Raw genomic sequence first — 20,048 nt, 5'->3', positions numbered from 1 at the left:
AGAAGAAAATCTTTCTCCAGAAAGATTGCCAAATAATGACTTGAATATTAAAATACTGAAAAATAAGAGAAGATCTAATGTTAAGAGAATAAAATGAAAGATAGACTGCTGCTGGAAGGGATTAGCACAGGCTTTCTTTCCCTGAAGGGAACTTTAATAATTACTACTGTCCAAATCCTTATTACACTCTGAGGAGCAAAGCGAAAATATTAAAAAGATTTAGAATATCTTGGCTGAGTACAGAGAGTTTGCTTCCTGTTGATGTGGAGTATTAAACTTTTCATCTACTCTGTGGCTGAAGGTCTGATTCCCAACTCATCTCAGAGGATTTTAAAATGTATTGTCCTTGCCAATGTGTGCTGATTTCTGAAAACTGATCACCCATAAAAGTGGTGGAAGAGGATTTTGAAAACATTGCCTCTGTAATTTTAGTGAAATATTGTTGTACTCTTACCTTGGAAACCTATATGTTGTCCAATTTAACTGAAAGGGATATTTAGATAAACCAATCCCATTCTCTCATTGATGGCAGGTTTTACTCCTTGCCACGTATCATTGGTTAACCTTGTTTTGTTTCTGAGTGTGTGTATTCCATTCTTTCTCTCATTATATACTTACATTTGCTTTCAGATACTGCCGAGATGGTCTCAGAAGATGATGATGGGAAATTGGTGTTTAAAGTAAACTATCATTACATGTCTCAGGTGAAAAATGCTAGTGATGCTAACAGTGCTGCCAGAGCCAGACGTCTTGCCCAAGAAGCTGTCACACTCTCAACATCTCTGCCTCTTTCCTCTTCATCCAGTGTATTTGTGCGCTGTGATGAGGAGAGATTAGATATCATGAAGGTAAGTGTAAAGTGGTGAAGATAAATTATAAATCTACACATTGATTTCAATCATTTATCTAAATTTCTTGAAAATGTTATTATACTCTCTGAACCATTAAATCAGTGAAGTTTGCATTGCCTGGCTACTGAGACTGCTGATGACTCAAGTCTGAATCCTTCACTAATTCACAGGACGCTAACCAAACAAAAAGTTAGTACTGGAGGAGTGCAAATACCTTGGACTTGATTGTCAGAGGCTTTTGAGGCACACACCATTGGGAGCATTTAATAGGTAGTGGGATCTTGTCCCCATTACTGCCCCTAGCTGTAACAACCTTAAGGAACTAACTGACTTAAACCTACAGTTTGAAGGGAACAAACTGTCAACGTATTGTGCTGAGACCTTCATCAGGTCTGGAATGGAAGGAGGAAGATGACTGTAAAAAACGATTTGGGGAGTGGAAGGAAGTTGAGCTAGAAGGTGAAACAAAAAGCCAGGTGAGTGGGAAAGGTAAAGGACCGGAAAAGAAGGAACAGATAGAGAAAAGAGTGGACCATGGGAGAAAGGGAAGAAGGAAGGACACTGGGGGGGCCAAGTTATTCATTGTATCTCTATAGGTGACAATAATAAACCAATTGCTATCTGCCTGGAGCACAAAATGCAATCAAACTTCGTTTTTGTTTGGCAAAATATGTTTTTATGTTTGTTTTCTACATTAAATGAAAGGAACTCAGCAGGTCAGGCAGTATCTGGAAATGAATAAAAAGTTGACTTTTCAGGCTGAGACCCTTCACCATGACTCTCTGAAGACACCTTTACATGGAATTACCTTTGGCGAGCTGCAGACTTTTATCCCCCCCATATTTAAAATGTATTGTACTTAATGTGATGAGAGATCCGCTTTTACAGGCTTTTGCATTGTGGTTTTGTTGGTACTTGGATAGTGTTTTGGTCAGTGCTAGTTATGAGTGATGCAAAACAAATTTATGAAATTGTCTCATTGCATCGGCAATTTTTTTTCATGTTCATAAAACTTCCAGTATGTATGCTAGAATGATATTTCAATGATTCTCTTCTTCCATCAGGTTCTTATCACAGGCCCATCTGATACACCTTATGCAAATGGTTGCTTTGAATTTGATGTATATTTTCCCCAAGATTATCCAAATTCACCTCCACTTGTCAACCTGGAGACCACAGGCGGTCACAGTGTACGATTTAACCCAAATCTTTACAATGATGGAAAGGTAAGGAAACATATAGTGGGTTAATAATAAGTAAATACAAATGTACTCATTTTAAAGAAATGTTAAGTAATCTTGTTAAAGTTTACTTTCTGATTGAGAACAAAATGATTATATTGAATAAATCTCTACTAAGAGTAAGCACTGTTCCATAAGTAAATTATTGGTGTTATATGTTTAAGTTATATGAAACAAATCCATAGAATTATCTTTTAAAATTTGTATTCCAGTGTTTTAGAAACTCATTCCATTTGGAATAATTTTTTTGCACTTAGAAACATAGAAAACCTACAGCACAATACAGGCCCTTCGGCCCACAAAGCTGTGTTGAATATGTCCTTAACTTAGAAATTACCTCGGGTTACTCGTAACCAATTTTTCTGAGCTCCATGTACCTATCCAGGAGACTCTTAAAAGACTCCATTGTATTTGCTTCCACCATCATCACCAGCAGCCCATTCCACGCACTCACCACGCTCTGCGTTTTTAAAAAAAAAAACAACTTACCCCTGACATCTCCTCTGTGCCTACTTCCAAGCACCTTAAAACTCTTATCAGGTCACCTCTCATCCTCCATCGCTCCAAGGAAAAAGGCTGAGTTCATTCAACCTTTTCTCATAAGGCATGTTCCCTAATCCAGGCAACATCCTTGTAAATCTCCTCTGCACCCTTTCTATGGCTTCCACATCCTTCCTGTATAGAGGTGACCAGAATTGAGCCCAGTCCTCCAAGTGGGGTCTGACCAGGGTCCTATATAAGCTGCAACATTACCTCTCGGCACTTAAACTCATTCCCATGGTTGATGAAAACCAATGCAACATATGCTATTTTAACCATAGAGTCAACCTGCACAGCAGCTTTGAGTATGCTGTAGATTCAGACCCCAAGACCTCTCTGATCCTCCACACTTCCAAGATTCCATTAATGCTATTTTCTGCCATCATATTTGACCTACCAAAATGAACCACCTCACACTTATCTGGGTTGAACCCCATCTGCCACTTCTCAGCCTAGTTTTGCATCCTACCAATGTCCCGCTGTAACCTCTGACAGCCCTTCACACTACCTACAACACCTCCAACCTTTGTGTTGTCAGCAAACTTACTAACCCATCCCTCCACTTCCTTATACAGGTCATTTATAAAAATCACGATGAGAAGGGGTGCCAGAACAGATCCCTGAGGCACACCACTGGTCACCAACTTCCACACAGAATATGACCTGTCTACAACCACACTTTGCCTTCTGTAGGCAAGCCAGTTCTGGATCCATAAAGCAATGTTCCCTTGGATCCCATGCCTCATTATTTTATCATTCAGCTTTGCATGGGGTACCTTATCAAATGCCTTGCTGAAATCCATATACACTACATCTACTGCTCTTCCTTCATCAATCATCCTCTAAAAATTCAATCGGGCTCGTAAGGCACAGCCTGCCCTTGATAAAGCCATACTGACTATTCCTAATCATATTATGCCTCTCCAAATGTTCATAAATCCTGCCTCTCAGGATATTTTTCATCAACTTACCAACCACTGAAGTAAGGCCCACTGGTCTATAATTTCCTGGGCTATCTACTCCTTTTATTGAAAAAGAGAACATCATCTGCAACCCTCCAATACTCTGGAACTTCTCTTGTCCCCACTGATGACGCCAAGATCATTGGCAGAGGTTCAGCAATCCCTTCCCTCGCCTCCCACAGTAGCCTGGGGTACATCTCGTCCGGTCCCGGTGGCTTATCCAATTTGATGCTTTCCAAAAGCTCCAGCACTTCCTGTTTCATTAGATCTACATGCTGAAGCTTTTCAATCTACTGTAAGCCATCCCTCCAATCGCCAAGATTTTTCTCTGTAGTGAATATTGAAGCAAAGTATTCATTAAGTACCTCTGCCATCTCTTCTGGTTCCATACACACTTTTTCACTATCACACTTGATTGGTCCTATTCTCTAACGTCTTATCCTCTTGTTCTTCACATTCTTATAGAATGCCTTGGGGTTTTTCTTAATCCTATCCGCCAAGGCCTTCTCATGGCCCCTTCTGGCTCTCCTAATTCCTTTCTTATGCTCATCCCTGCTAGCCTTATAATCTTCTAGATCTCTATCATTACCTAGTTTTTTGAACATTTTGTAAGCTTTTCTTCTTGACCAGATTTACAACAGTCTTTGTACACCATGTTTCATGTACCCTACCATCCTTTCCCTGTCTCATTGGAATGTACCTATTCAGAACTCCATGCAAATATCCCCTGAACATTTGCCACATTTCTTCTGTACATTTCCCTGAGAACATCTGTTTCCAATTTATGCTTCCAAGTTCCCGACTGATAGCCTCATATTTCCCCTTACTCTAATTAAATGCTTTCCTAACTTGTCTGTTCTTATCCCTCTCCAATGCTATGGTAAAGGAGATAGAATTGTGATCACTTATGGATAAAATTTTGCTCCGAGCATTCATCTACCATTTAAAGTCAAATTGTGACAGTGAGTTCAAGGCAAAAGGGGATCATACAAATAAATTGTGAATTTACCATATACACCATTTGCACAAAATACAGAATTGAATTTTCTGCTGAGGAAGGGGAAAAGGCTTAGAACCATTTAAGGATCTGTTATATAAAAATCAAAAATGAGAAAATCTGCAGAAGCTGGAAATCTAAGCAGCACATGATGCTGGAGGAACTCAGCAGGCCAGGCAGCATCAATGGGGAAAAAAAGTACTGCTGGAAGGTGCTTTTTTTTCGTAGATGCTGCCTGGCCTGCTGAGCTCCTCGAGTATTTCGTATGTGCTGCAAATAAAAAAAAAATCAGTTTTGGATTGGGTTACTTTGCCCTCTATACATGTTTCACCATTTGCTTAAAAGTTATTTTGGAGTCCCTCTGAATCATTTTAGTGTTGAATGATATTGATAATAATTGTGCATGTCTTTGACACCTGGGATGATTTCCCCTTTTTTATTTCAGGTCTGTTTAAGTATTCTTAACACATGGCACGGAAGGCCGGAGGAAAAGTGGAATCCTCAAACATCTAGTTTTTTGCAAGTAAGTATAAATGGTTTGTTATTTGTTTAGGATATTCATTAAGAAAATTAAAGAGCCTTTTAAATCTGAAGATTTCAGGAAATGCAGAAATTGGTAAATGTTATGTTCACAATTTAAATTTGCTTAAATGGCAGATGTTAGACATTGTGCAAATGTGTATTGGCACTACACTGGGAAGAGAGGGAATTTCTTTAGCCAAACAGTGGTGAATCTTTGCCATTCATTGCCACAAATGGCTGAAGAAGCTAAGCCACTGGGTATACTTAAAACAGAGTTTGATAGGTTCTGCATTAGTAAGTTTGTCAAGGGTTATAAAGGATCTTGGTGTGTTGACTCATCAAATATAGAAAGTTAACAGGCAGATGAAGTAAGCAATTAAAGCAAATTGTATGTTGGTTTATATTCTAAACAGATTTGTGTACAAAACAAGGGAATTGTCATAATCTTGCAAGATAATCTCTAATTTTAGGAAGGAAAAGCTTAAAGGTAATGCACAGTAGATTCATTAGCTTAAGATTAGTATTGTGAAGTTTGGTTAATTAAAACTGAAGTATAAATAATGGAATTTTGAAGATTTGATAATTATTTTTATTAAAATATACAAGAATCTTGCATCTGAAAGCCATTGACATACAGCAATATTTAACTGTTTCCAAATGTAATAACTAAATTAAAAACAGAAGGAATATTGACATGAATAGTAATATTTAACAATTACTCTTATGAACACAGCAAACAAAATCTAAAATAAAAAGAATCTTGTTCTTTGCCTTTTTTCCTTGCAAGGTATATTATGGATTAATGTGCATGATCTTTCAGATCCTGCACCAGGCCTAACATGCTGGGATGTCTGATCTAAGAGCAGGCTTCCCAGCCAGTATTTATCATGGTGAGTCTCGGCAAGCTGTGGCTCTAGCAATAGAAAACAACCTAGAAATTGCTGTCAGAATGTAGCCAGCAGGATTAGCACTTCTGCATCCACTCAAGAGCCCAAAATGTGTGGGAAAGTGCTGACAGTTCTGTGTGTAATTTCTGGAAAAGACATGCTATGTATGGATAATTAGAATTTATAATTAATGAGCAAACATTATTGCCAACAAGTACCTTGTCTCTTCCATTTGGCTTCATGTTCTAATGCATAGTGAGGTTTATCAGGTAGTTGATCAGTAATTTGAAGTTCTAGCAAGTAATCACTTCAGAGAATGTTCCATCATGCAAGATGGGACTGGGTGTTTGTGGGTCAGACTGAGTTTTTTTTGTAGAATGGGAGTTCGATTTTTAAAGTATTGTCCCATAAATTAGACATAGAGCACTGAAACAGGCCTTTCAGCCAAATTTGTCCATCTTAGATTATCCTGTTTATCTCCCTGATAATTTTATATACCTCTGTAAGATCACTACTCATTCTGCTCAATCTCTGTCGATAATTCAGTCCCTTGAACCCCAGGTGAATAAAGTACCTGATAAAGTAGTTTGTTTTTGGAATTATTCATTTTAGTTATACACTATGGAGTAGGCCCTTTCAGCTTTTTGAACCACACTACCCCACAACTCCGACTAACCCTAATCATGGGATAATTTACAATGGCTAATTAACCTCCCCAGTACGTCTTTCACCTGTGGGAGGAAACCCCACACATTTCACAATGCGGACGTACAAATCCCCCTGATAGAACAATGCCGGAATTGAACTCCAAACTCCAGAAGGCCCTGAGCTGTTTATAGCCTCATGCTAAACACTAAGTGGTGCCCGAATCTCTGTACCCTATCAATGTTCCATTTCGGTGAAAACCTCTAGCACAATTGAAATTAGAGGTGAGCAAGATAGACCTGTTTACAATCCAGGCACAGGTTGCCATCTGACTTCAGTTTGCCTTAGCTTGCATTGAATTTAGAAAGATTTGCAATAAAAAAAAATGTTAGTGCAGTTGATAGACTGCAAAGACAATTTTGTTTAAAAGTTACCATTATAATCTTCAATTTAAAATGTGCCAATGCATCCTATAAATATGATTTATCCAAGGAAGAAAAAAGCAATACTTTTAAAAGTGTATGTCTTGTCTGCAGCATAGTAGTTATAACTTGTGCTTTAAAGTACCAAATTCCTTGTGAAGCAGCATTCATAAAGTGACGAAAATATTAAAAGTTTTGAGTGTGAAAAAGTGAAACCTTTTATTTTCTTCAGGTATTGGTGTCAATCCAATCTTTGATACTGGTGGCAGAACCATATTTCAATGAGCCTGGCTATGAGAGATCAAGGGGAACACCCAGTGGCACTCAGAGTTCTCGAGAATATGATGGAAATATTAGACAAGCAACTGTAAAGTGGGCCATGCTTGAGCAAATAAGAAATCCTTCACCATGCTTTAAAGAGGTAAGCTTTGTTTTATCTGTGGGCAGGCAGTAATCTAACATTACTCCTTAAGATTGAGTGCTGAAAATTGTAGGGCGGAAAAATTTCCCTGGCTTCAGAGTTTCTGTGTATAACATCACTTTAGTCCAAAGATGCTTTTCATGCACTAACCAGCATGTTGAAAGTCTCCCAACAATCTAAGAATGGGTAAGTTAGAAAGCAAGGAATGTTAGAAGCTTAAGAATGTTTTTATTTGTAATTAACTTACCATTTTGTGCTTCACTGTGAAGTCCATAGCTTTCAGATGTCTGTTACTTCCCTCTTTGTTGGTAACTTAGCCATATTAGTCCTGAAAGAGTAACAATTAACGGGTCCCTTTTGGAATGGCAGGGGGTGACCAGTGGGGTACCGCAAGGTTCGGTGCTGGGACCGCAGCTGTTTACAATATACATTAATGATTTAGATGAAGGGATTAAAAGTAACATTAGCAAATTTGCCGATGACACAAAGCTGGGTGGCAGTGTGAAATATCAGGAGGATGTTATGAGAATGCAGGGTGACTTGGACAGATTGGGTGAGTGGGCAAATGTATGGCAGTTGCTTGGTGGCAAGAACAGGAAGGCAGATTACTATCTAAATGGAGTCAAGTTAGGAAAAGGGGAAGTACAACGAGATCTAGGTGTTCTTGTACTTCAGTCAATGAAAGCAAGCATGCAGGTACAGCAGCCAGTGAAGAAAGCTAATGGCATGCTGGCCTTTATAACAAGAGGAATTGAGTATAGGAGTAAAGAGGTCCTTCTGCAGCTGTACAGGGCCCTGGTGAGACCCCACCTGGAGTATTGTATGCAGTTTTGGTCTCCAAATTTGAGGAAGGACATTCTTGCTATTGAGGGAGTGCAGCGTAGGTTCACAAGGTTAATTCCCGGAATGGCAGGACTGTCATATGTTGAAAGGTTGGAGCGACTGGGCTTGTATACACTGGACTTTAGAAGGATGAGAGGGGATCTGATTGAAGCATATAAGATTATTAAGGGATTGGACACGCTGGAGGCAGGAAGCATATTCCCGCTGATGGGTGAGTCCAGAACTAGAGGCCACAGTTAAAGAATAAGGGGTAGGCCATTTAGAACAGAGATGTGGAAAAACTTTTTCACCCAGAGAGTGGTGGATATGTGGAATGCTCTGCCCCAGAAGGCAGTGGAGGCCAAGTCTCTGGATGCATTCAAGGGAGAGTTGGATAGTGCTCTTATAAATAGCGGGGTGAAGGGATATGGGGAGAGGGCAGCAACGGGGTACTGATTGTGTATGATCAGCCATGATCACAGTGAATGGCGGTGCTGGCTCGAAGGGCCGAATGGCCTACTCCTGCACCTACTATCTATTGTCTATTAAAGGCTGATTTTCTGGATCAGAATCCCAAGCCACTGGACCAGAGTGAACTGGAAACTGTAGTGATCAACCTGCACATTGAAAAGTGCGAAGTTCTAAATGAGCTGGAGATGAGGTTGTGATAGAATTGACCTCTACTTTTACCTGAGCCCAGCAGTGAAGTAAACATGTTGTGAACTGATAATGAATTCTGAATTATGGCCAACAGTTGGCTGGTTTGAGAAACGGATGAATAAATGGGATTTTTCATATAGGTGAGATCAGAGATGCAAGTTTCTTCCGATGCTCTAAATTGCTGAGGACATCTGCAAAACATTAGAGTGTTTTATAATAAGACACATGGTATAAAATCATGGTTAACATTTAAAAATAAGATCTGAATATATTGTGTTGAAGTTTATGATCAACAAAATGGTTTGGAAGAAAGTGGTGGAAATTAAAATATTGCTTAAAAGGTATTTTTGAATTAACAGTTTGGATCTTGTAATGTAAAACATGACCCAAAATAATGTTCAGCAAGTCTATAACTATTACTAGATGGCGCTGGTGAAGCACAGCAATGACTTGCTGGCAGCAAACAAAATTATTAATTATCTATTGATCACACCTCTCGCAAATATCAAAATTCTACATGGAAATTTTTGTGCCTGGTGACAGCAGATTCCATCCTTGTAGTTTTGAACCCAGTAATCCTGCTTTTGCCTTTGACAGACCCAAGTTTCTGACCAGGTCATTTAACTCAGATTGTTATCAGTTGATGCTCAGATGACATAAAGGGTTCGAAATCTTTATCAGTGTCAGTTTCCATTCCTAGCTCGTGCATCATGGGATCTTTGTCTGCCTCCTCTAGACTCCATGTTTCTGGTGGCTTCGGTACAGGGAGGCTTGTCATGCCGCGCAGGTCTTACAGCTGAAGGAAGATTGGGGTATTCAGTGGATTTCTTGTTTTTAAACAGAGAAACCAGATGCACTGGTCAGACAGAACTAGCATCTGTCACATGATCCATGTGAACTCACCATATCCTTGGGACAGCAAACGACATTGACTTCAGAGTATCTCTGAGCCAAGCTCAAAATCAATGTGAGAAGCCCAGGCTTTGTCCTGGTTGCCAATTTTATAGCCAAGGTAGACTCATAAGCTTTCTTAATAAGAGGAGTCGTACACTGTCTTTGAGATTGATGTGAATACTCACCACAGATTTAACAAAAGTATTGTGGCTGTTGCAACATTGGGAAGGCATAGCACACACGGTGTACTGTGAGTGTGGAGCATGGGCATCAACATGATTGCAAAATTATATTCGGGTAAACACAATGCAAAGAACGGTGTGTGTGTAGCGGTGTGCTACATGCAGCGCTAAAATTACGACACGGAGTCGGTAACTGCAGTTGAAGGAAAAACTTTATTCGAAATCCTCAGCCTCACTTTTAAGCCTCCCTCAACCTGCCCCCCGTGGTGCAGAGGCTCCAAAGCTCTGTGCTTGCAAACCCCCGTAGGCTATCTCCCTTAGCCAGAAAGCTGGCTAATTGTGAGCCGGTTCGGATGTGCCAGGAAATGGGTTGCCACATGTGTATGTTAAAACCGGTCCTGTCATGCAGCATTTGCCCTGCCTAAACGTGCCTGGACAAGATAGCAAAATATTTCAATGTACATTGTGGTCAACATTTTAACTGACTTGAATTTTGAAATGAAATAAAAATAGGCAATTTCAAAAAAGTGATGCCTGATAGGGAAATTTCATGGTGCTTTTCATGATCAGTAGCCCAAAATCCATAAGATACACTCAAAAGTATTCAGGAAGTAAAATCTTTGTTGTCTAGAGTAGCCGGTAACTTCCCTTTTGGAGTTGAGCTTTTGAAGCGCCTGTATGACCTGGCATTTTTGCGTTGTGAACTGAAGCCTTGAAAGTGCAGGATGGTTGCAGTGTGGCGTGTATGGGCTGAATCGAGGCAGCAGAGCCCGGGTCTGAGAGCAGGGAACGAGACCATGTATAGCCATTGCTAGAATGGACGGGAGGTGACTTGAAGTGGCAGAACCAAGGTGAGGTAAAATTGAGGTGGCAGTACCCAGGATGCGAGTGAGGAACAAGCCAATTATTTGACCAACTTATGTGCCTAGCCAGATTGGAAAAGTCAGGAACAGACCAAATTGAGCTGGTGAGGCCCAGGCTCAAGAGTGTATAGAAGGGTCAAGTCATGAGTATGCGAGCAAATAAAGAGTTTGGCTGATTTAAATGCCAGGCCAGATTGAAAAGTTCAGGGTGTTGGAGTCAGAAGAAAGGGATGGGTTGAAGTTCAGTTTGCTGCTTGCAAGGTTGACTCATCTCTTGTGTGGCCTGTAACCGTTGGGCTCCAGGACTGGCTGCAATGATTAACTGGCTTGGTGGCTGTGAACTCACTTTGTGAACTTCAGTTCTGAACATTATTTGCTTACTTTAATTTTTGTACCATTTTTTTTGCATGTTGGGCATTTGACAGTTTTTTTCATGGATTCTATTGCGTTTCTTTGTTTTGTGGCTGCCTGTAAGGAGATGAATCACCTTGCAATACATATTTTGATAATAAATGTACTTTGTACTTTATATGAACCTTCAAAAATTATTTACCAATATTAATCTCTTTAAATTTAACTTGGATTTCAGCATTTATATGAAAACATCTTGCGTTTGCATCAGTACTGGTTTTAAATCAGAAACTGGTTTTTTTGAAGTCAGTAGTAAATAAACTGCAAGCAAATTTTAAAAGTATTTCAATTGAACCGTAGTAGGCAGCCGTCGATCCCAGGGTATCATGGGTTTATGCCTCTGGTGGACTGTGTCCTCTCCAGGGCAAAAGCCTGGGAGGGAAGATTTGAAGAACCGGCTGTTGCCCACGCAGCTGGCTCCCCCTCTCCATGTCACAGATGTAGTCCAAGGGAAGGGCAAGCACCAATAGAGCTTGGCACCACTGTCGTCACAGAGTTTGTTAGAGTGAAGTTGTAAACATCATCAAACTGTCTTGGGGACCCAGGATTCGGATTTCTTCCTTGGGATTTACTCCTGAAGGCAGCAGAGGTTTAAAATCAGAGTTTATCTTCTTCTAGGTGGGCTGCCGTCCAAGGCTGATGAGCCCTACCTGCCCGAAATTGAACTATACTTAAAACCAAATAATCAATGCAATTGAAATGACTTCATCGAAATTGATATTCAGACACATTTATCAGCAAATGTTAACTTGGTTCAAACTACTTATGACACTATTAATTTTTCTTATACTTATGACCAATAACCTTCCAAAGAATATCAATGCTCTGAGTGAGTCCTCTTAAATTTGATCTTAGGAGAATGGGACAGTTTCAGAACTGTTTTTGCTAAAACAAAATGCCATAAAAGATATTCAACATAGAATCCTTTTTGAAAAATTGACAGAACAAATTTATAGAAGTGGCAGCAGAACATTTGAACCTTTAAATAAGCTATTTTTGAACTGAGGATAGTTTTATGAAATGGGATTGTTTATTAAGCTTCTCAAACATGATTTGAGATGGTTGCTAGGTGACTTTGATTCCTGCATTATTAAAGTGCAAAAGGATAAGCACCGGGAAATTGAATGGATGTGAAACTGTTGTACACAGTGTCACAACCAAGTGAGTTAGTGGGTGTGATCTGAATTGTATTCTTTGAGTTTAAAAAAAACTCAAAGTTCCCAAATAATAAAAAAAAGTTCCCAAATTGCAAAGGAGATGGAGGTTATAGAAATGCAAGAAATAACAGACATATTTGAATGAACATGTGGGAGAACTCCTTATTTTGACTTGTATAACCAGAGGAGGATTATTGATTTCAGCATAGAATGTGTTTGAGTGCTGGGGGTAAACCATTGAGAAAGACCCCAACAGTAAATTTCCCCTTAGAGGATAGCAGGGAGATGCCTTTGCAGTAATCACTATCAAATATCTCCCCTCTTGAAGATGGTTTTGATTGCAGCATGCTCCTTAGAATATCCTCCTCTTTTCAAATGTGAGCAAATGAGTCTGTGGGTTTGTGCTGAAGTTCATCACTGTCAAGTGTGAGACCTTCTGTAAATATGTCTTGGCAATAAAGAGATGGCACGTCTCCATAAAATAAGACCAGGAGCAGAATGAAGTAATTCAGCCCATCCAGCCTGCTGTGCCATTCTGTGTGGCTTTTTTTTCCCCCAAACCCTCATTCTTACCAACCAAGAGGCTAAGTACACCCTCTGCCTTAAGTGCACCCAATAACTTGGCCTTCACAACCTTCTGTGGTAATGAATTCCATAGATTCACCACCTTCTGACTGAAGAAATTCCTCCTTATTTTGATTTTAAGGGAACATTTCTTTAATCTCAGGCTGTGCCCTAGGATTCATTCTTGTGAACCTTCTCAGCACGTTCTCCAAGGCTTGCGTATTCTTCCTTCAATACGGGACCCAAAATAATCACAACATTGCAAAATGAGGTCTGACCAACTCAGCAGTACACCCTTACCTTTATATTTTTGTCAACTTAATGAATGCTGACCTCCAAACTTGTTGGAAAGTAAACCAGTAAGTGTCTGGCACTGAGACCTTCGTATACATTCAGTCAGCTTTGTTGGGCAGGCCATGTCATTTGTACGTCTGATGCTAGATTCCTCGCAGACACTGTTCTCAGCTTTGTCAGGGAAAGCAATCACCAGGTAGACAGAGGAAAAAATTTGACTGTAGGCAAACGTGCGTGGAAAAAATGCTGTATTCCTATTGATTCCTGGTAATCTGGCTGCTCAAAGTAGAGAAGGGGCTTTTGCAATTGTATTGAGAACCTCAAGAAGCACTCGGAAGTCATGTATGAGGTGTGATTGATAAGTTAGTGGTCTAAAGTAGAAGGAGATGAGTTATTAACTTCAAATTTTATGCATGATCACTCAAAGACCCCTTGACCACTATTTCTCTTGGTGCATCTCTAGCAGATAATGGCTTTTGCTGGTGAGGCACATTACTAGACTGTTCAAGTATGACTGGTAATGTGCAATATGTTGTATTTTCTTCTTGATGACGTGCTTCATTTGAAAATGTAAGGTGAAGAAGAGGAAAAAAAGAGGCCAATAAATTAGCAAAGTGTCCTTTTTCTTGAACTTACCTTTCCCAATATTACAAAAAAATCTGACTTCATTAAAAATACTGGGAATTTGCTAAAAACATGTCTTCATAATGGATATTATGCGCTTATAGTAATTTCCCTGGTAAATTGAGAGCAACTATCCCAGCAATAAAACATTAATTAAATAATAGGGTATGCGCCCTCCATCTGTACCACCTGTTTTGTTTGTCTTGCAGTGCCTTGCCTCTTGCAGTGAAATTTCTCATTATAGAATAGCATAATGTATAGATTGCTAGTGATACATTGAAACAATTTATTCCTTTCGTAACCTGAGGATATCCTAATACACTTTTAATCGTACTATTGAAGTATTGTAATTGTTGTGGTATAGGAATGCAGCAGCTAAGGTTTGCACAGCAAGATCCACACACTGCAATGTAATTATTTTGTCATTTGTCAGTGTTGGCTGTATATCGATCAAACCGGCAAGGAGAACAGTCTGGATTTAATAATAATATGGAAAGATTATTTCTACATCTACCCATGATGGGAGACAGGCCTTGGTTTTGATGTCTTAACAAAAAGAAACCATCAATACAAAACTTCCTCAATACTACACTGAAACACCTGCTGAATTGCGTGGAGTGGGACAACTGTGGCCACCTAAGAGCAAAATGGCTAACTATTGATGTTGAAGCACAACTGTACTAGTGATATTAGTACTTGATAGTCAGAATCAGAATCTTTTCCCCATGTAGAAATGTCAAACATCAGAGGAATTGTTTTTGAGGTTAGAAGAGGAGGTTAAAAGGAGGGCAATTTTTTTTTTAAAACAGTGGCAGATGACTACAATAGGTCATGAGGCATTGTAGTGGAATCAGGTGGTTTGGTGGAGTTTGAGGCTTTTAGATGGGCACAATCTGAAAAAGATGGGGGATATGGATGATGCATAGGAGGAGCACATGTGGGCTGCATGTACTGTGCTATACTGTTATTTCCTTTGCTTTTCTGTTCTAGGTGATACACAAACATTTTTACTTGAAGAGAGCCGAGGTAATGGCCCAGTGTGAAGAGTGGATTGCTGACATCCAACAGTACAGCAGTGACAAGCGTGTTGGCAGGACAATGTCACATCATGCAGCTGCCTTGAAGGTAGAGTTCAGGAAAGTGGTTATTTGTGCATCAAGCAAAACTTTGTGTTTACTGCACAATGAATCCAGTCATCAAAGAGAAACTCCACTAGTTTAGTTCAATTACTTGAGATTTAGCCAAAAATTACAACACTTCTAGGTCAAAGCATACCATTTGAATCAGACTAATGACCAATCAGTGACTTGATTATCTCCATGCTTTGGTAGCTGAAAAACACTAAGCCAAGTGTTCAGATTATTTAAGTAAAAGTTATATTGTTTATGTGGGATTAAAGCTTGCATTTCCAATTAAAGGAAAACCTAGATTAACGTTATTGATGTGATACAAAATAGATATATATGATTAACCTTCTTGATTAATTGAAGTAGCTGAGCTACAACCAGTGCTCCACAAAAGAGGGAAGAGTATGAATATTAATTACAATTAGGGGGGCGTCAGCATGGATTGGTGAGGGTAGGGCTTCTGGGAGGTCAGAATTTTGATGGCATTGAGGAATTTTTAAATTTAGCAATAAAACTGTTGATGTATCCAGAGTAAAATATTGTCTTTGCCCTTAGAGTAAGACAACATGAAAACAGGCCCTTCACTCAACCATGTCCACACCAAGCATCTAATTACATATATCCCATTATTTTCCCCACATTCCCATCATCTCCCCCCAGATCCTAGATAAACTGTCGCATTGCACTCGATAATTTAAAGAAACCTGAAAGAATTGAGTGCCTAAACATCATTTGCAGAGGGACAGACCCACAAATCCTGCTTTGCTTGCCGAGATCTTTCAAAAATTGCGTTGGTTCTAGATTCTGACATGTGGGGTCTTTTTTTTCCCTCCCAGGGAAAATTTACCATGACCTATTAACTTGACATCTTTAGGATGTGGGAGGAAACTGGAGCATGTGGGGGTATGCATGTATTCACAAGGAGAACACCACAGATCATGATTGAACCCACAGGTTGCTAGACCTGTGAGGTAGAAACTTTGCTAGCTGCACCACTGCGCTGCTCAACCTTTTTTTAAGAACTACAGCACGGTAGCGGGTCCTTCTGGCTCAATGAGCCTGTGCTGCCCAATTACACCCATGTGACCAATTAACCTACTAACCCATGCATCTTTCGGATGTGAGAGGAAACCAGAACACCCAGTGGAAATCTATACTATCTTGGACAGAGTGTACCATCTCCTTACAGACAATGGCAGGAATTCAGCCTGGTTCCAATTCTATCTACCAATCTAAGTAGTTTATGTCCCTTTCGAACAAATTGAGCAGCATTTTCATAGTGGTCTCAATTATATTAATGGACTTCAAGAAATTCACTGAAGCATTTGACTTTTTATGAGAATCTTTTAGGAAGAATGCACACAACCAAAAATCAACCACAAACTTTTTTTACTGATTGTCTGCTGATTGTCTTACAGCGTCATACTACGCAATTACGCGAAGAGCTGTTAAAGCTCCCCTGCCCAGAGGGCCTGGAGCCAGAGTATGATGAGATGGTGGAGAAAGGTGAAGGGGCTGCAAGAGGTGAAATAGAATCCATATCAGAGGGCGAAGAGCGAGCCGGCAGTAGCAGAGACCACTCCCCAAGTGATGTCAAACTATGATCTGCATTGTATGGACTTGAAAGACTCAAAAGGCTTTGAAGCACAAGCCAAAATCTGTCAATATTTGTATGTAAGAAGCTAATTATGTAATAGGTAATAAAATTGAACTATGCTATGCCCTTAAAGGTAAAACTGTTTAAATCAATATGATCTTTTATTTACCTGTAAAAGAGTGTAAACTTTTTTGTGCTTTTATTTTTCAATTGTGACATAACCACTACATGGTATGTTTGGAAAAAATTGTTCATGTATACACTGATGACAAAATGATAAATCACTGATATAAGGGAATACATTAGAACGTTTACCGAATGTTAATTTCAGTTGACCGTTAGAGGACAGTTGTAACCAGGAATATATTGTCATCCTGATAGATACTTCGCTTATTTAAATAAACACAGATCTTAGGTTTGATAGCCCACCACCTCCCCCATCCCTCTACCCCCTCCTCCTATCCCTTGGATAAAACATTTGGCCATATTGCTCATATTCAATTTCTACAAACTTCTGTAACTTCAATAAAAGATAAATGAACATTCTATTCAGCTACGATTGATTACTGGTACATTAACAGTACTGTTAATTACTGAATTCATGAATGTTTTTATGATGAGTCTTAAATACATTTTTTAATAAATACAACTTACTTTGGTTCACATGAATACATATTGGACTCTGGAGTTTTGAAACCGCAAGTATTAAAATACAGCATTCTTAAAATGTAGCCTTACACCAACAATCTAGCTAACGATGGGAATATTATTGTTTTTAGGTTTTTCAAAATGATAGGCATATTATTGCCAATCTTCTTCAGTGATAGGGTTCAGTTTCTCACAAGGTTCAGATCCTAAGAGGCTCTCAAATCATCAAACATTTTTTTTCTGGATACTGCTTGGTGGCTGGTAAACGGAAACTCATCACATTTTAAAAAAAAAAGTTCTATTTCCATTTGATTCGTCCTACTGTCTCTAACATTAATGCTGGTTTCTGTCCTGTATTGTGAAGCCTTGCATTAATGTTTGACTTTTTAATAATCGTACACATAGTGACTGCACTGTTGTATTAGTTCAACCTGCTGATTTTTAACATTTAGTAAACAAAAAATAGCTATAAAAATATAATAACTGTACTAAGGTTTATGAGATTTATGGAAAAGCAAAGTTAAATACTCAAACAGGGAGCAAAGAGCTAATGGGAGTAGTCAATTATATATTTCCATTAACAATTGGAATTAAATTTACAAAACAACATCCTAGCAATATTCAACACCTATAGTGAGTGAAGCTGAGCTTGTGTTTCAGGTTGATGTTGTTTCAAAGGTGCTGGAAGAAGTTAGGTACAGAGTGAATGTTCAGGTGCAGACAAATGGATGAGGGGTAAGTGTACATTATGTAGCCTGGCTGAATGAATCACATAGCACCGCATCAAAACTGGAGAAATGTAATTGGATTTGGGTCTGGTGTTCCCTGACAAGGCATCATAACATTTCTCAAGTGATTCAAGTTGCTATGTTGCTGTGGAATTGCCCATTATCCTTAAATAACCATTCCTTAGAGCTTGTAGCCCTGGCAGGAGTTATTGGAAGCAATGTTTTTGCATGTCTACATTATCGATTTGGGTTGGATGTGTATAAACTTGATTTCTATGTACAACTTACCCACCAATGTCCTAAAGATGAGCTGTTGTAATCTGACATTTTACAAGTGTCAGTTTCAGGAAGGCAAATGCTTTGTAGTGTGTTATTTCTAAAATTGTGCAATAAAAGCAAAGCGAACTACTTAATATCAGTTCAGAAAGCAAAAAAAAAACAGTCATTCATGACAAATAATGGCTTATTCGTGTAGCAAATCAGGAAGAGTGGTCTGAGAAACATAATATGGAGATTTTAATCTGGTGCATATTAGAATCAAGATATCTCTCCACTTAAGATTTGGCCTCCATGAAATCTTCTTGTATTGTTCAACAACTTTTATTTAGGGACTTGGGGGTTCTTCCTGCATAGCTACAGAGCTCTAAAACAATTTCAGTCCTAGGGTCCATTGGATAACATAGAGATGCAGGAAGTATACAACTATTTTAACATTTTAAAGTTAGCCTTATTGATTGTTGGTTCCCTCTGATCTTGAAGCTCTTCGTTCTATGCAAAGGAGCTTCCCCTAATCTCACTTTCATAGGAACTGGTAATGTTTTCTATTCGTACTTGACCCAGTTAAGTTCCAGCTACCAGTTATTCAAGGCTCAACGACCTGTCACACAGGTTAATAACTGCACTGACCTCAATGTACCTGGCTATACATGGATTCTTGCAAATCAATGCACTAATCCAATGATTGCTAGTATCAGGACTGACATTACTCTCTTAATTGATGGAAGATTAACTGCACAAAATAAAATGCTTTTTCAGACCAGTGATATAAAAATAAATTATTTGGAAATGCTAACTGATTTTGCATCTATGAGAATTCCTTCAGTATTGAAATATCAAAAAATGGTATTCTCTATTTTGACTACTTCTGTAGTTAATTAATACTACACTTTTGTACTTGTAGATTATCATGTTTTAATAAATGGTATTTGTATAGCAAAATATAATATTGGCTGTGTTTGGAAATAAAGTAGAGATTGGATGGATCAGTTTTTACTGGTCTCAGGGAAGCTTTATTTACGGCATTAAGCTAGGACAAGTATGGAAAAGCTTTTACAAGATGTCTTTTATAGTGATCACAGTATATACCCAATATGGGCTTTGAGAAATGTGGAACATAAAAACATGAATTTTTTCCCCTTCTAGTTATGGTATCTACTGGGAGTGGCAAAAGTGTGGACAGTTGGATCCAAACTTTTGTGTATTGACAAAAAACATTAAAATAAGTGACTGCAAAGCTAGAATATGGAGTAAAAAAGTATCAAACTATTGGAGCTCAGTGCTCAAGCAGTATCCGTATGTTTGTGGGGGGGGGCAAGACAGTAGGTGTTTGGGAGTGTTAAGGAAATTTGCCTCTAATAAAGAGCTCTTTGTACTGCTGATATTCCCTCTACATCCTTTCTCCTGCAGGGTTTCATCCTGAAATATTGGCAAATTGAAATTTGCTATACCTGTACCTATACACTGTTTATTCCTGAATACATGCTTTATAAGGAAATTTTGTCTAATGAATGTCAATCCAGCTAATTCATTCTGATTCACATTCATAGAGAGTTTAGTCTAATTTTATTTTTTGATATACATAATTCCCTTTTTGGCAGCATGTAACAGGACAAAGTCAATGCTTTCACAAAAGGGAAATTGGTTTTTTTGTAACTATCTGAAATTTAAGTGGCACCAGTGAAAAATGACTGGTCCTTAAGGCAAAAATAT

At 38.8% G+C, this 20,048-nt stretch overlaps 1 protein-coding gene across 8 annotated transcripts in view; it reads left to right on the top strand.

Annotated features, from left to right (window-relative positions):
- The window catches only part of birc6 (baculoviral IAP repeat containing 6), a 253,706-nt gene extending 236,360 nt beyond the window's left edge, over positions 1-17,346 (top strand). For all 8 annotated transcript variants that reach the window (XM_059985630.1, XM_059985634.1, XM_059985633.1 and 5 more), the window contains 6 exons: positions 631-848; positions 1,916-2,077; positions 5,037-5,114; positions 7,300-7,488; positions 14,950-15,084; positions 16,505-17,346. In XM_059985630.1, the coding sequence (XP_059841613.1) occupies positions 631-848; positions 1,916-2,077; positions 5,037-5,114; positions 7,300-7,488; positions 14,950-15,084; positions 16,505-16,690 (968 nt within the window). In that variant the 3' untranslated portion in view covers positions 16,691-17,346. The remainder of the gene's footprint in view (positions 1-630; positions 849-1,915; positions 2,078-5,036; positions 5,115-7,299; positions 7,489-14,949; positions 15,085-16,504) is intronic.
- The last annotated feature ends 2,702 nt before the right edge of the window (positions 17,347-20,048 follow it).

The sequence above is a fragment of the Hypanus sabinus genome, chromosome 12 (genome assembly GCF_030144855.1).
Source record: "Hypanus sabinus isolate sHypSab1 chromosome 12, sHypSab1.hap1, whole genome shotgun sequence".
Taxonomy (NCBI): Eukaryota; Metazoa; Chordata; class Chondrichthyes; order Myliobatiformes; family Dasyatidae; genus Hypanus; species Hypanus sabinus.
Note: the sequence above shows the minus strand (reverse complement) of the source record. Positions and strands in the feature narration are given on the sequence as shown.